The sequence below is a fragment of the Tauraco erythrolophus genome, chromosome 12 (assembly GCF_009769465.1).
Source record: "Tauraco erythrolophus isolate bTauEry1 chromosome 12, bTauEry1.pri, whole genome shotgun sequence".
Taxonomy (NCBI): Eukaryota; Metazoa; Chordata; class Aves; order Musophagiformes; family Musophagidae; genus Tauraco; species Tauraco erythrolophus.
Genome location: NC_141476.1, coordinates 5901984 through 5918651, shown reverse-complemented (window position 1 = coordinate 5918651; position 16668 = coordinate 5901984). Strand labels below are relative to the sequence as shown.

Below are 16668 nucleotides of genomic sequence, written 5' to 3'. Positions count from 1 at the left end.
AATATCCAAACAGACCAGAGACATTTAATGCTGTGTGCTTAGTCCGGCACCCACCAGACTCAGCCAGGACACTGCCAGTGGTTTTAACAGCAAAGAGCCAAGACTTCAGCACAAAGAGCAATGTGTTATGCAACTCAACAAGGAAGAGCTGCAGGGCGTTCTTTCAGCCATCTCCCTTTCATATACTCCAAATCACCACTAGGAAGTTCCTGATATTAAAACAGGAGAATCACCTTGTTCCCGCCTGGTTTCACCTCCTGGGGATGACTCTCAGAGCAGTGACCATGGAGCAACAGGTCATTGTGTGTCTCCAGCAGTCCAGCTGTGCTCTCCTGGCTGTGACAAGAGGGGAGTGGGGAAGGGGCACTCCTTGTCCACCCCCTGCCTCAAGTGCTGTCTGGAAGAATGACAGAAAGACCACTCTCCTCTTTTTACCCATTTTCACATTCTCATTCTAGGACATAGGCACAAGTCAGCGATGCTTCTCAAAGAAGACAAGACAGATTAATTCACCAGTCACCAGGACACAGTAAGTCTGGACAGAGATACAGTCACGCTTTGTTTTGGGGGGAAAAAAAAAGTAAAAATCTCTTTTCACTTCGAGCCAACCCTCAGAGAATTGCAGCTGAACAGACTGAATACAGCTGCTGTCAGAGCAGGTCCTTACTGAGCCATTATTCCAGCCCTGGTGGGATGGGGTTTGTCTCCATGGGGATGCAGCAGGGAGCGAAGGCAGTCCAGGGGGACACCCATACAGTACAGGTGTAGTTGGATTTTATTTATAGAGAAAGAAGGGAGCCAGGGCTGCATCTCACATTATTTCAGGTCAGTAAAGGTGGGCAAATGGGGAGCAACGATGCCTGTACTCCTGCACTCCCCAACTACACATAATCCATATTCCTCGAGTGACACAGGTGTCATATCACAAAGTTTTACATCCATCATCTGTACAAGACGCCAAGACGCATTCGAGCAGTTGGAAGCACTTCTATCACCATAAAGCTGTTCTCCTGCTCCTGGGCATACCTTAAAGCTAAATAGCAACAGATCCATTTGGGATTAAATAGGCACAGATGTCCTTTTACCATGACTTTCCCATGGAAGTTACACCCTGATGGTTCTGGAGAGCTGTTTGCTGCGAGTTGTGTCATTCTCTGTATTGCAACACACTTGGGAAAGGGGAGAAGCAGCTTTGAAATATTCGACATAATCTAGCAAACACGCACAGTGACACTGTGACCAGGCACACATCACAAGTTTACACGTCAGGCAAAAAAATAAATGCAGACACACAAAAATAAATAACTGCCAGCAAAAACAGACTCCAAAAAAGAGTGACACCACCCTAACTGACACTGGATACCACAGTAACTGCGAGTATTTTTTGCCTGCAGGAAGGCAAGCCTCCCAATTGTTGTCTCAGGACTCATTGCAGCCCCCCCAAACAGCAACCCCTCCGCAAAGCAAAGCACTATCACGTTACAGTCTGCCACTATTCAGCGACACGAACACAAACAGCAGAAAAAGCTGCAGCCAGTCTCTCCCCTGGCAGCATCGTGCTCCGAGTGCCGGATGGCAGCGCAGGCTGAGAGCTGAGCTCCGGGATCTCCCAGATCCCAAGAATAAGGCTGGTGACAGCAGCAAAAGAGGGTCCCAGGGGCTGCCGGAACGCTTTTATCTAAACTGGCTGATAAAACGTGTAACATAGAAAATATCTCCCCCAAACCCTGAACTCAAGACAGATGCGCAGCGCTGGCTGTTCGCAAGCAGCACTGGGCACCAGCTGAGGCTCGGGCGAGCCCCTCCATGGCAGGGCTCCGCGCTCGGAGGAATCCGACAGGTGAGTGAGCACGTGTCCGCCAGGCACCACGACGCTTTTTCAAACAAAAACCTGATGCCATTATGGAAGAGGATGGTGTTTTTTTACCTGGTAGACCTCCCGGAGGCCGCACCACGCTCGCAGGGCTTGCCGGCATGCCCGCAACCGGGCAGCGTACCACCTCCTCAGCGCGGCCACCGTCACCGTCCAGACGAAGCGGCTGCCGCTGAAGAGCAGATCCTCCACCCCGCACATGAACACCGAAGCCATCAGCGAAACCAAACCCGCGTCCCGGCGGGCTCCCGCTGCCCGTCTCGCTCCCTGGCTCAGACGCCTGGCATGCCGGCAGCGCGGCTTTATAGGGCGGGCGGGCGGCGGGCAGAGGTGTTGCGCAGAGCCAGGCTCGAGCCTTAAAACAAACTCCCCTTTCACGGCGCTTCCTGGGCAGGTTCCCAGCCGTGCCCCGGCCGCCGGCGCCTGAAGCCGAGCCAGCGGCTGCCGCAGCTCAGCCCCACCGGCAGCTCCGTTCGCCTTTAGCGGCTTAGAGAAATCTCTGTTAAGCTCCAGGAGCCACCACGATGTTTTCCAATTCAAGTTTAACCCTTTCGCCACGCGCCCTGACAGCCATCCCCCCCACGCACGCCCCCGCGGGAGAAGGAAACCGCCCGCCCCGTTAAACCGCCGCCGCGCTCGGGCTGTGCCCGCGGCACGGCACGACCTGCCTCCGGCACCTCCTTATCTGCCCTGCTGGGAACTGAGCTGTCATCGTTTTCTCCCGGCTGATCCCGTGCTCAATCCTACTTTTTTTTTTTAAAGCACCTTCAGGAGTCAGAGAGTTCAGCAATAAAAAGGATCAGAATAGGTCCTGTAGAAATAGATGCACAAACTTCTCTTCCAGCTCAGACCGCAGCAGATCCCGAGGGCACGGAGCCACCTCTCTGCTCCATACCACCCCCTTGGTTGTTGCGTTAAACGCTCAACACCTGCTAAAGAGATGGTTTTGCTCTACTCTTAAACCAACTCCATTTCTCCACTGCGTGAGAAAAGCAAAGCTGCTCTTCGCAAACAGCCCACAACAAATAAACACTGAAGTAATAGCCCAGAAGAGACTCCAGCCTTGCCTCGATAGTATAAAATTAAGCAGCGTCCTGCCCTTCTGCCTCAAACTGTTAATGCTGGCAAAGCTGCACCTTTCATTTGTGAGCTCTTTCCTGTTAAAAGCTAAGGGATGGTAGAAGTCAAAGGGAAATTAATCTTTAAGACCCCTCAGAGGATTTGACATTTCCTAAGCTTTTTAGGACAGAAGGTTCAGAGAGGCCCCACATGCCACCATCAGCACCTTGCTGAAGGAACTACTCAAGGAGCAGATTTTTGGCTAAAACAATCAGCAAGACCAGCCTCTCTGCAAAAGTAAGCCCTCTTGTGCAATAAAACGAATAAAAAGGGGGCAGGAACAGCTTGCATAAAGGCTGCACAGAAGAGCCAAATCCCAGTGTTGCTGGTGCTGCTTCCCCAAGGGCATTGTCTGTCAACAACCTCTACACCAGAGTTACAGCAGTGCTGTCCCAAGTGCTCTTCATGGGAGGAAGACACCCTGCCTGCTCATAGCACAGCACAACTATTCACAAAACCCATTTCGTTCCATATTCACCAGCCTTCTTCATATTGCAAGAAGCTATGCTCACGCAGTCAGCTCCTGTGTCGGAGTTGGGGTGAAGTAACTCTGTAGATAGATGACTGCTTGTTTCAGACAGGCTTTGGACCTGTGTGTCTCCAAGCATCACACTTTTTCCTCTTACACATAACGAAAAAGAGCAGCTCTGCTCCTCTTGGTGCTATCTACTGGCTATGCTCCCACCAGGGAGTTTAAATCTCTCCAAGACTTGCTTTCTTTCACGTGGGGAAAACAATGACAACAATATTTCAAAACATTATTAGACACTGTTAGGAAGTGAGCCGGTGCAGAGAGAGATACAGCTTGTTATACCAAGAGGCAAGTAAAGATTCAGGCTCTCTAATTGAAATCCAGCATCCAGATACCTACCCCAAGAGTTTTAACTCTCCTTTCAATGAGATAAAATGTGGCCTTAGAGCCTGTGGTCACAAGGAAGTCTTCATCCTCCTCAAACGTAGCCCATCATCACTGTTCTGTGTTTAGAGGACTTTAACATCAACATGAATGTTCAAACTGGAAAAAGATTCCATTTTTCACTGGGAGTGTGTGGTGACAAGTATAAAGAAAGTTATTCCAATAACCTAAGCCAGTATCAGTGCCCGGCTCAGCAGCAGGTAATTGCCATTCCCTCAGATAACACTGCCTTGGAGAGAAACCAGCCACGGAAATCTCCAATGGCATCTGTGCATTATAGTCAAGTCATATCCAAATTTAAACACAGAGATAAAAAGAAAATCCAATTTTCAATTTCCATTTCTAGAAGAAAAGGAGCTTTGTAGTTAAAGAAACAGCACAGGGAACGGCCTCGTCCTGCGCCAGGAAAATCCAACCAACTCACTATGAAAAGTTTAAATTCTTCTGCTGTGCCTGCTGCCTTCAAGTGCCTTTCTGTTTTCCTTATTACCTAATAGAATGGAAAAATTAAGGATGAGGATTTTATCGTTTAAACACAGCACAAGAGAATTTTTTTTTTTAAGTTGGTCTACAATCCTCAGTATCTTTACATAAGAACTTGCACGTTTTGCAGTTACTCTTTATGCTTTGCAAGTTACAGTGTGCCCGAGCGATGGCCTCGGGTGGCTCCATTTCAGAACCCAGAGCCATGAGTTCAGGCCCTCCTTCCTCAGCACTCCCAACCGCTTTATCCATCAATATTTCCATTACCTTGTGCAGGCTTTATGTTGTTATAGTAAAGTCATAGCTCCACATGCAGGCTAGAGCAAGGCAAGAACCTTCTCCCCACTCTTACTACATGGTAAGGTATACGGACTTCAAGCCCAGTCTCATAACTGAAAGCTTCACACATCTTGCCTTCCCTTCTGCAGATGAAGTAAGTGATAAAAGAAATAAGAAGCAAGTGCCATCTGGACTTCACCTTCCCAGCTGACCCAAGTACGAGGCAGTAATTACACCATAGTGCAGCGTTCCCCTTGAACCTAGGACATAGCATTGAACACCCATAGAACAAAAAAGAGCAAAGAAAGTTTATGATGCAAAGAGCAGCAAAATGCAATTTAGAATAATTTTGGTGGTTTAACATGCAGCTGATGAATTACCCATTCAAATCAATCTCAGTCTTTCATTGACTTCTACTTTCATAATCTGATTGCAAGTGGGTTAATTTGAAATACCTAAATAATATCCAGGCTCCTTAGAGTCAGAACAGAGATCACAAAATTCAGCAAGAGAAAGTCAGTAGGATACTCAGATGGTTTCCAAAGGTTGTAGTATCCAGATCTCTACTCTGTGAGGAAGCAGGGGAAGACACACATCTCAGAAAAAGTCTTTGTAAATGTATGTACCACTTTCAAAGTACCACAAATCTATTTGATATACAGTCATATGAACAACACAACATTCATTTCTGGTAAGGAACAAGCCTACACAACAGGAATCTGAGGTGAACATCACTTAAAAAGAAGGCAGAAAACTTGATGTGTGGCAGATTCATGCTTTTCCTTACATTATCGATCATAGTTCCAGAATCACGAATATTAAAAAGAGAACAAAGGTTTGCTACCAACATAATAGGAAAAGATGATCCCAAGTGGATTCTCAGGCTTCCTTGCATGTTATCTTCTGTGCCAAAATGAACGCAACAAGGCTTAGCTGAATTGCTGCTTTTCTTTTCAAAGTAGCTCATATGAAGTTCACATGAATAGAGAATTTCTCTACCTGTGAGACCACACAAGAGCATCAATCTTCCCTTATATCTACAAAGCAGTATACAACATTTTATTAGACATAGAAGAAAAAAGGCAGACACAAAAAGTCCCTAGTGACAGGTAAAGAAATTGAAGCTTTGATAATTTTTGGTCTCTGAACCTTCAACAGTAAAAGGTGAGTTATTGTGCAGATACACAAAATGCCTAATTATATGGGCTCACAGATGTCTGTCCTAACTGGTGCTGTAACACACACTTAAATTCATAATTTGTCCTCATATTGACTACACATGATTGCAATCAAAATTCATAATATTCTGTAGAGCAAGCAGAGAAGTTCAGCAAAGACCGAAAAACCACAGACAGCTCTCAGGAGGTGATGAGAAACAGTTCTGCTTCATGGTGATGTTTCACATCACTATTTTGAAACCTGCTGTTACCTCAACTCCCCGGGTTCAAACCCTCAAGCCCTGATAGCCTGGGATGGCCTCAGGGCAATGATAAGCATCGTTGAGATCCATGCTAGGGCTCAAAGGGCTATGGCATCACATTGACTACTGAATTCCCACCAGAAACCAGCTGCAGTCCTGCTTCATCCTGCTACATCCAGACACATTTCTCCTTTCTGCACAAATCCCTATGTTTAATTTTCAAAGTTTTCTCCGTTTTGCTCCAGTTACAAGCCATAAGCACATGATTACACTGCTTTTAAAAATACATTTTAAAACACCCAAAGGTGCTGATTTATAGGAGTTTTCATGAGCATGAACAGGATTACTTGAGAATTAGGACTTTCTCAGACAATGGTGAAGCTGCATATCCCTCTGACTTTTTTTTTAAATTCCTCTCATGAAACAAGCCTGTCAAGCTGTGAGCATTAATGCAATTAACCCCAAATAAAGATGAAGTGACTTTTCAAAAAATCATTTTTGCTACACTCTGTCCCTTAATTATCAACTTAATAAAGATAAAGTGAAATACAGTCATTGGGCATCCTCTCTTTCATGTTGTAACCTCTCAGTACATAAGATGCTTAAAAAGCAGCACCAGTGCATAGAGAAAGTCTGGAATCCAACCTGACCTGATCTTTCAAAGCAAGATTCGACTTCTAGTAAAAGGTGTTTGCAAACAAATTTTTTTCTTTGAGATTGTTAAAAAAATAATCACAAGATATTCCTAACTAACCTACTTTAATCTTTTATATTAGCCCAAATTTTAGAGACCTCTCAGAATTACGTCTACAGTTCCACGAAGATTTATCTACCACCATTCACGTTATCAAACCTTAGTTTAGAAAGCAAATGAAACCTGCACGAAGAGTCCATACTACCCTCCTTTAAGGCTAACATCATCATCCGATATAGGTATTTGGACCCCTCCCCAGCAATTTTGATTCCCAGCTTTTGTCCACTGAACACACTAAGTCAAGTGACTGATGTAGCTGAAAGCCACAACTACACCCAAAACAATCCTCAGGTGCAGAGGGAGGCTTTGGTACCTCGTGCTCTCCTCTCTGGGTGAGGCACAGCCTCTAAGAAGCTCCTTTAACAGCAGCTTTACATATTTCTACATGAGGTACCACCTTCTTAGTTCCTCTCCAAGAGCTCAGGCTATACATATATTGCACTAATGATATAAACGTAATGCTGTGACAAATAAACACATTTTTAAAGATGAACAGCTACTGTGCTAGAAACATGAATTTCCTGCAGTCCGTATCCCATAGTAAACTAATTAGCACTTCACATCAGAAACGAAGTGTCATTGCCTTTTAACTTGATAAATGATTAAACAGCTTGCAGTCTGATCCCTCGAACAGTGAACCTTCCTCCCCACTATGCCTAGAACTACAAAATCAGGTCAGGTTCAAAACAAGTAGCATATGCTCCAGTTTCACAAGTCAGGGTTTATCATCTTACCACGCTATCGCCGTCGGAACAAGTCACCCAGTTTTTACAACACAGATCCAGCTCCTCCAGTACCTTACAGCCGGTGCATCCAGGGTGTAATTTGGGCACAGCTCTACCGGCTTCAGTGAAACCTCCTATGTCCATATGCATATAATCAGGTGAGGATGTAGTTCAAGAAGTCTACGTGCAGTTTGGCAGCAGGGAGCATGACTTCTAACGCGTGTCACTGTAACATATACCTATATGCTAATTGTATTTAAATTTTTATACGAACACATTTCTAAGTCAGTAGAAGTCTACAGCCTCGTAAAGTCAGTCTGCACAGAAAAGATGTAATAAGGGGAAACACCTCACCAGGCTTCTGGGGAAAGAAGGATGAAAAAACATGAGAAAAAAATTGATCTCCAGCTGAAAGAGGATTTGTTTCTATCACACACACAGTCTGTGAATGCTTTCAGACAAACTGCATCTTTATGCATCTTTCTCAGCAGCACGGGCGATGGCAAGCTGAGCGGGCTGGGGATCTGCAAGAAGGTTGTTGTCTACCCAGTCACCAGCACCACTGTCTGCAGCTCTCCAGGCATGGAGACCTGCCCCAGGGACGCTACAGCGGGTCAGGATGTCTGCGGGATTAATGCAACACTGTCCTCTGCTCCAGGATGGGGAAGGAGCCTGGAGAGCCATCCTCCTCTTCTCTGCTTTGCGGGAAGCGCTTCCTTCTCCAGGAAAGCTTCATCAGGAGGCAAGAGTCACCACCGGTGACGTGGGAAATCATCCTGTGCTCAGTGCTACTCCCAAGTCACATCTGGAGGAAACGAGAGAGCAGACAAGCACAGGGTGGAAGCCTGGGACATCCTCAGAGCTACTGAGAAAGCCCAGCGAGGGCTTGGCCCAGAGCCGTGCTGTGACCGGGCAGTGACAGTGCTGCTGGAAGAAGTGATGGACACTGTGCCAGCCCACTTCCAGGTCCTGGTGAAAGGGAGGCACCCCCCTACCTCCGCATTTGTTGGGAGGACTTGTGGGAAGCGATGGGGTAGAGGAGAGGCCATGGCTGCCTATGGAAATTGTGGCAGGAGGAGCCATTTCTCCCCAAGCTGCCCATTTGCCTTCCTAATCCCCATCCCTGCAGCAGGTCGCTCTTGCTCACGTGCAAATTGTGCACATGCCTCCTCTCCTGATAATCAGCCCATGGAGATGGTCCCCAAGCCCAAAAAGAGACAAGGAGCCTCTGCAGAAGACGGATTGAGACCCCGCAGAGCAAAGGGACAGATAGCTGACATATGCCACAAAAATAAGTGATAGGAAGGGACAAAACTGTATATTTTCCCCTCTACCCCCGCAGTCCCAGTGGTCGCATACCTCTACCTCCCCCAAACTGGTAGGGGAGCAACAAAATGCACAAAATACCTTTAGCATCCTTGTTTTGGAGGCAAAATTATAATAGCTTCTGTGCACTGACACGCCATTCTGACAAAGTTTCCACCTCATGCCCAAATGTTCAGGTGGGTCAGCACAGCTCCCTCCACCTCCCACCTAGACCTGTTGCAGCAGCTTCCCAGCAGCTTGGAGCAACACACCACACACCTCTGTGGTTTGCATTTACTAATGGATATCACTCTTCCTGTCCATCACCTTACCGAAGCCATGAGATGCTTCGGGGTCTTATCAGAGAAGTGGCAGGTTCAAAGCTTGGAGAACCGAGGGGCTGGCAGGGCAACACGTCTAGTGCCACCAGTTTGTCCAGTGCTTCCCACAGCCTCATCAGCAGAAGAGTTTCTTTCCCAGCTCTGCCAACCGTTCACTTGGATGGGCACCGCACTCCCCGACAGCTACCAAACCTGCTTGGCTTCCCTTAGGCACCAGTTCATGATGGATACTGGCATCACTCTGCTGTTGTCCTGGCCAAAAACAAGGCAGTGTCTCCTGCATTTTGAGTCTGCAAGGAGTATTAAAGTGAGCCTGAAGAAATCAGGTAATTACTTTTGGATGAAGTATTTCATGGTAGATATAAATACGTGAGGAGCGTGAAAATCCAGGGCTGCCCCAGCTTTATGATTATTTTATAGCCTCGTTAATCTATGGCAAATGGGGCAGAATTACTGTGTAACCTAAATACTGGGCAGAGATCTACAACACTGTAAGAGGCAGCATAAATGAGATAGTAAAGTTGCAGCATTTTGCATGATATATATGGCCACGAAGTCAAAGATAACAACCCAAACCTATCCGTCTCCTGACAAGAATCTTTTAAAGAGTGAGAATAAATGATGTCTAACTATTATAATTATATCCTCAGTGCATTCATTCTCTCAGGATGAGTAACCCAGGGATGCTGTAGCCTCCAGAAAAATCATGACTCAGAGCAATGCTCTGCCCTTGATTAGACTTTATGGGTCATGCCTAGCCCAGGAAAGGTGCACACCCAGGAGAGGACTTGTCCTTCCCCGTGCACATGCTCAAATGACAGTTTAGATTATTACATCCTATTAAACATGAACAAAGAGACCATCTTGGACGCCTTTATGCTTTTTCTCCCTGCCTTCGTGTTTCAGACCATAAACCCAGCAGAGCAGGATTCATTTCCATGTCTGTTCAGTATTTGGCACACCAAAGCACCAATACCAATATAAGCTTTTCATCAAAATCTGTTTGATTTTAATTTTCTGTTTGATTTAAAGATGACATTTAAGGTAACCGAGCCTCAACCCCATTGTCGCTGGCTAGCAGAGGGCAGCAGCAAGGTCACAGGCAGCTGATGGTTTCCCAGGACCACAGCACTTGCCTCATCTCCCCCAGGCCAGACCACCAGCATCCAGCCCCAAGCTCTGGCATGCTCAAGTTAAGAGAACAGTCTTCCTGTCATTTTTATTTTGGTCTTGATCCAGCTCAACCTGAAGTCAACAGGTCTTGTACCACCTGCCGTGGGTGCATTGGGTTCAGAGCCCTTCAAGCCAGAGCAGTGCATCTTCCCAGGCAACTTTTGCAGAGGGAGAATCACAAAGCAGTGGAAAGACAGCACCAGTAAATCGAAGAAGCAGAAAGAAATCAGTGCTGTAAATCTATATGATAAGTTGCCAGCACTCTCAGTGCTACAGTGATGTCTTCTGAGAACGCAGGCCTGCTGCAACTGTGCTTCTCAAGCTAGCAAGCAAAAATCACGGTAATTTCACAATGTATCATCTCTTGCTACAGCAATTAGTGCCTCATTTTACTAACCAAGTACCTGTACAGTGCACCTTTGCCAGCTCTGGACAAATAAATGAGGAATAACCATCTAGAATTCGAAAGGAGGCAGATCAGTATGTTTCACTGTTAGAGCAGAGGAGTTCTGGTGCAAGCATTTCTTGAAGGTGAGCCTTGTTGCTGAGCATTTGACCACAGAAAAGGAAACAAGTCAAGCAGCTCGTGGTGTTTTCCTGCAGAGGGATCACATCGCTTATACGGGGCACTGAACGTTGCTACGAGCAGGACTAAAGCAAGCTTTCCAAAGCACACGAGCTGCAGGCTGTTCAGAGAATAGGTGCACATCCAACAGCACGAGGCCACGGTGCACAAGGAGCAACTGAACCACAGGAGACGGAAAAAGAGCAGCCCTGAAAGGGCGCTTATATCCTCAAAAGGCCTCCAAAATAAACAAGCAGCATGCCATGGGCTTGATCCAAAGCCCATTGAAATCAATGGAAAGACTCCAGAGGCCCTCAATAGGCTGGCAGCGAGGCCAGGCATGCCGCGAGAGCTCCACGCGCTGCCCCACCAACACACCGACCTCCAACGGCGACTCTTCACCACCACGTCCCGCAGCTCCTCCTGCCATCGCTCAGTTCTCTCCTTGCCTCAGCAGGCATTTTGCAATCCATCCAATTTGCAAGTCATCCTAAGTTATTTATTTTATATCAAAATGAAAAAAATTATTTTGAAAGAATTTATTTTCAACCCAGTCCTGGGAATACAGGAACATGGTCGGGTCAGGAATCAATCACCCACGTAGCTGGGGCCCACAAGATATATATCAGCATAGAAAACCTGAAACATAACTCTCTCTCATACTTCATGATGTGCCTTCTGGAGCCACCACACAGGTCAGTCCTCCCCAGTCACCACCTTCATTTACCCTGAAGCTTTCAGTATTTGGAGAAGAAATCTGCACTGATGCTACAGAAATTCAAAGTTCCTCTCGCCAAGAAAGATGGGCTGAGTAAAGACAACACATTTTCCATGTTCAAGCTGGGCAGAGCCCCTCCAAGAACAAAGGCAAGGAGTTTCAGTCTGATTTTCCCTCCCTTTTTAAGAAAGCACCAAGATAAAGGCCTGACGCTTTATCAGATGCCCCCAGGGTGGGAGCAGGGACATCAGGAAACTCAAAGGCAAACAATGAGAAAGGAAACTGGGAAGGAAAGGCGGAGGGGATGGAGGAGTGGCTGAAGCATCTGTGGTCCCAGCTGCTGAGTCAGCCTGTTCAAGGCAGGAGGAAAGCAGGACCTCACCCCTCCAGAAAGCAGGGTGCAGGTGCTGGACACAGAGCCTTGTCCCTGCCAGGCAAGGTTTCCCCATGTTTCACTCCTTTCTCATGGTCCCCCACCAGACATGGGTGGCACAGTCCCAGCAGTCCCATCGCATCTGCCACCACAGCTGTGGCTGGATCCATCAGGTAAAGCTGTGCAGCCCCTCACCCTGGGATATAAAAAAATCACAGAAAGGTTTGGGTTGGAAGGGACCTCAAAGATCATGTAGTTCTAACCCCCCTGCCATGGGCAGGGAAACCCTCCCCTACACCAGGTTGCCCAAAGCCTCATCCAACCTGGCCTTGAACAATTCCAGGGATGGGGCATCCACAACTTCTGTGGGCAACCTCTTCCAGTGCCTCATCACCTTCAGAGGGAAGAATTTCTTCCTTATATCTAATCTAAATCTCCCTTCTTTTAGTTTAAATCCATTGCCCCTTGTCCTATCACTACACGCCCTTGTAAAAAGCCCCTCTCCAGCTTTCCTGTAGCTCCCTTTAGGTACTAGAAGGCTGCAATAAGATCACCCTGGAGCCTTCTCTTCTCCAGGCTGAACAGCCCCAACTCTCTCAGCCTGTCTTCATAGGAGAGGGGCTCCAGCCTTCAGATTGTCTTCGTGGCCTCCTCTGGACTCGCTCCAGCAGCTCCGTGTCCTTCTTGGGTTGGGGAGGATGTACATAGAAGGTGATAAGGGTGCACGGGGGTGGTTTACCCCAGCCCACTATGACACCAAGCAGAGTCACTTGGTTTGTAGCTTACTGGGGAGAATAAGAGGGGAGGGGTGATGGCAGAAAGGGACAGTGGACTTTACCACAGGGCTGTTGAGAGCATGAGCTATTAAAACTCATCTTCAGCAAAATAGAAAAGGCTTTTAAATACAGTTTGTATCCAGAGTTTTGTTCTGTTTAACTCCCTTCCGTGGTCACCGTGGCAGAGAGAGAAGCGGAGCAGACACGCTGAGAGCGGGGCTTCACCCCAGCCAGGCTCCCCAGTTTCCTCATCTCTCTTCTGGCTGTACTGCAACAACATAAACTCCCCAAGGAGGGGGTTAATCCGAGACCATCCATAAGCTTAAAAGAGTTATTCCTGCTATAACGGGCACAAATTAAAATTCAGCATTTGTTAACAATTATCCTAGGCAATAACTTCAGTCTCCCCCACATACTTCAAATGAAAACACCACAGTAACTGAGTAGTACCTGCTGGCAGAGAAATTTTTAAATAGATGGATAGAAGTGGCTGAAATGGTTTCCTAAAAAAAATTCTCATTGCTTTTTGTGGTTCCACCCCTCCTCGGGATATAAAGCAGACTCGCACACTGCCCTTGCCATTATCAGAGCAGTGATTCAATCAGCATTTCATGGTCCTAATTAACGGGTATTTGTTTTCATGGGTGTGATTCCTCATTTGCCAAGACTGCAAAATTATAATGCGTATTCCCATCCTCCTTGGAGAGGACATGATGAGAGCTTAGCCAGGGAAAGGAAGCCATTTGGAGCAGGAAGAGGATGCTTGGAAACAGAGCTGGAGTGCTCATACTAGGCCTTTTCTGAGGTCAGAAGATCAAATTGACATTTAAAAAAAGTAGCTGCTATTCTCATTCGAGTTAATGGGCAAAACCACAGCACAAAAAGCCCTTTGCCCGTCTGTTTCAGCAGGTCATGCTGTCCTGCCCGGGTGCTCCTGGAGGATGCTTCCCAGGAGCCCTGCTCCCATCCTGCACACGTGGTTGGAAGGGAAGGGGACAGGGGACATCAAGCCCAGAGAAACTAGAGCACCTGGTCCTCCTCTTCCTCCAGTCCTACATCAGCTGCTGCTGACTGAGCCCTGCTATACCTAGCTTCATTACCTCTTGTCCCATATACCTGTTTCTCAAGTCCTGAAAAGCCACAGGAGGAACAAAGGGGCCAAACTTCCTTCTCCTTACATACACCTGTCCCTCTCAGTACAAGACACTGTGGACTATGGAATATCAGGTGGCCCACCAGTTCCTGCCCCATCTCCAGCATCCACCAAAAGCTGAGGTTGCTGTGTACCTCTTGCCCTCTACATCCTAAAGATATTTCTCATCCTTCAGAGAGGCAAACAAGGATATTTGGGCCACAGTGAGGAAAAAGGATTGGAGGAACTGTCAGGAGACAGGCAGTAGCTTCAGAGGGGGGAAACTCCAGGACTGGGGCCTTGGAGGGCAGAGAAAGCACAGCTGTAGGCTGAAAAGGAGTTCCAGTGTACCATGGTCTGCCTCTAGACAGTAACATCTGATTCTGTGATTCTATTAGGAGCACAGAGAGGGGACTGTCCCTCCCCATCCACTAACTGGCCTTGGCAGGACATGGGGCATCTGCCCCATCTGCACAGACAGCGAGCTCCTTTAGCAGACATCACGGCACACAACCATTCCTAGGAAAACAGCAAGGGGAAAATAAATTCAGGGATTCAAAAACAAATCTAGTGGATGCTGCATTTCCAAATCCTCTGAGAGTGAAAAAAAAAAGAAAAGAGAATTACATATAATAGTCTTTACCTCTTTCTCCTGCTGACTGTTAAATCAAATAAAAAAATCCCACAAGAACACAGTAGCCACTGGAATACAATTCATGTTTCTGTATTGCCAAATTATGTGTTGGTCTTACAGCAGGTAAAAATTGTAGCACAGCACCATCTGTTTCTCAATATGCTCGCTGCCAGCTACCGGAGCAGGGATTTACCTGCATATCCCTTTCGGGGTATGGCTGAGCTGATGAGCAGAACGTCTGTCATCAGAGAAAGGGATCCGTCACCTGCCCTCTGCACATTTGGGATACACCCTACTGAAAAGTGGGGACAGATCATTTGTTTTCTGGCACACAGGACAAGCTCACAGTGCCAGCTCTACTGAATAGCCCTTGATGATGCTCCACATCCTTAAAATACTGCAGGAGATAGCACATTTTCCAGCTGTTTGTGCCTTATGCCAGAGCACGTTTATATCAGCAATTTCCTTTCTAAATATTCCAAGGATTGCTATGAGCTTTTCCATAATCATAGAGAAAGGGGAAGGAGAAAAGCAGCCAACATTTCCACATCTTTAGGTTGAAATTAAAGGGAATTGTACACAAATTCGCACACTTACACACACATGAGTCTCAGCCATTAACCAGGCAGTTTCCAGCTCCTTGTGTCTGTGTTTCAAGCAGATCTCAAACAGTAACCAAAGCACCAGGGAGCTCAGTACAGAGCGGACCCCGAAGGTGACCATCCCCCCGGGGGGTTCTGGTGGGTGCCCAGGCCCACTGATAGGGGTGCAGAGCCCTGCAAGCACTCAGCTGAGGATGGGCTGCCCCATCCTGCCGCTTCCGGGCACAGAGCTGTTGCCAAAGGACAGACCTGGCAGGCAACGCAGCAAAACCCACACCCCTGACTCGCCCCAAATTCCTGCTCTTCTGCCTGCAGAGCAGCTGTTGAGGCTTTGTGCTCAGCAAGGACCCACCGCAGCCCAGAGTGGTGCTGGCTGCTGCTGCAGTAGCCAATACTTTCAGCCTGGAAGGTTCTCGACACAGGCTCCAGTGCCTGGGCCAAGGCAGGGAAGCATCCCCGTGACACCCATGGTAGACATCACATCCAAATGAACGCCTGACCCATAAGCCAGCCCAGCACCAGCAGCAGGTCTGCCACTGGCAAAGTAACACAGAGAAGCTTCTGAATACTTTTCATGGTCAGTCACTTCTGATCTGAGCTCCCGGGAGCACCTCCACCAACCGCTGGAACACGCACCCCCAACTCTACAGGCAGTAACAGTCTACCAGGCTCAAGCAACTCAACTTGTCAACTCAAACAACTCACCTGAGACTCAGCAGAAAGGTACCTTCTGGAGGTGAAAGCTGCTTGCACACCTCACCCTCTGCCACACGCCATAAAAACCTCTCCTTAACTCTGTATCCAGATGCTCCGCTCAGTCCCTCAACCTCAGCTGGGGTCTTCTGCAAAGCCTCTGTGAGGCTGCCACCGGCCAAAGGCTGCTGGCCACACACCGCGGCACCCGAGCTGGTGGCTGGAGGCAGGGTAATTCCTGCAGCACTGGGAGAAGAGGCCAAGCACCTCCCAGGGCTCCCGGGACAAGAGAACGCCTGTGAGGAGACGAAAGCAATGAGCAAACTGGTTCAGCCTGTTGCTGCCTATGCTGAAGGCCAGCTCGGCACAGGAGGTGTTTAAATCATGTGTTTGCTCCTGCCCTGGCTTGGAAAGAAAAAAGAAAAGAAAGTGGTTTCGTAGGATTTGAGACTTTCACCTAAAGATTTTCAAAGGGGATATTTGATGACCAAAATAAGAACAAAACAGAAGTTGGAACTTCAATGCCAAAGTTGTAACACAAAACAAGCTCTTCCTCCTCCTCCCAGATTTTTTTTTTTTTTACATATATGCACCTCCTCTTCCACAGCCCTAGTTTTACTGTTCAAAGTCAGGCATGGGGAGTCTTGTTTCTACTCCTCTCCAGCCTCATCTATCACACAGGGTCTAAGGAATCAAGACAACCAGCATTGCTCTATAAAAGACCAGCCTCCACCTCTTGACTTCCCATGGAAAGAACAGAGAGAATCCATGAATGTTTCAACAAAGT

The 16668-nt window shown here is 47.4% G+C and overlaps 1 protein-coding gene across 2 annotated transcripts in view; it reads right to left on the bottom strand.

Annotated features, from left to right (window-relative positions):
- Positions 1-2089, bottom strand: part of FRMD4B (FERM domain containing 4B) — an 83109-nt gene extending 81020 nt beyond the window's left edge. For both annotated transcript variants that reach the window (XM_086618975.1, XM_086618974.1), the window contains exon 1: positions 1928-2089. In XM_086618975.1, coding sequence (XP_086475101.1) covers positions 1928-2089 — 162 coding nt within the window. The remainder of the gene's footprint in view (positions 1-1927) is intronic.
- Between the last annotated feature and the right edge of the window lie 14579 nt (positions 2090-16668).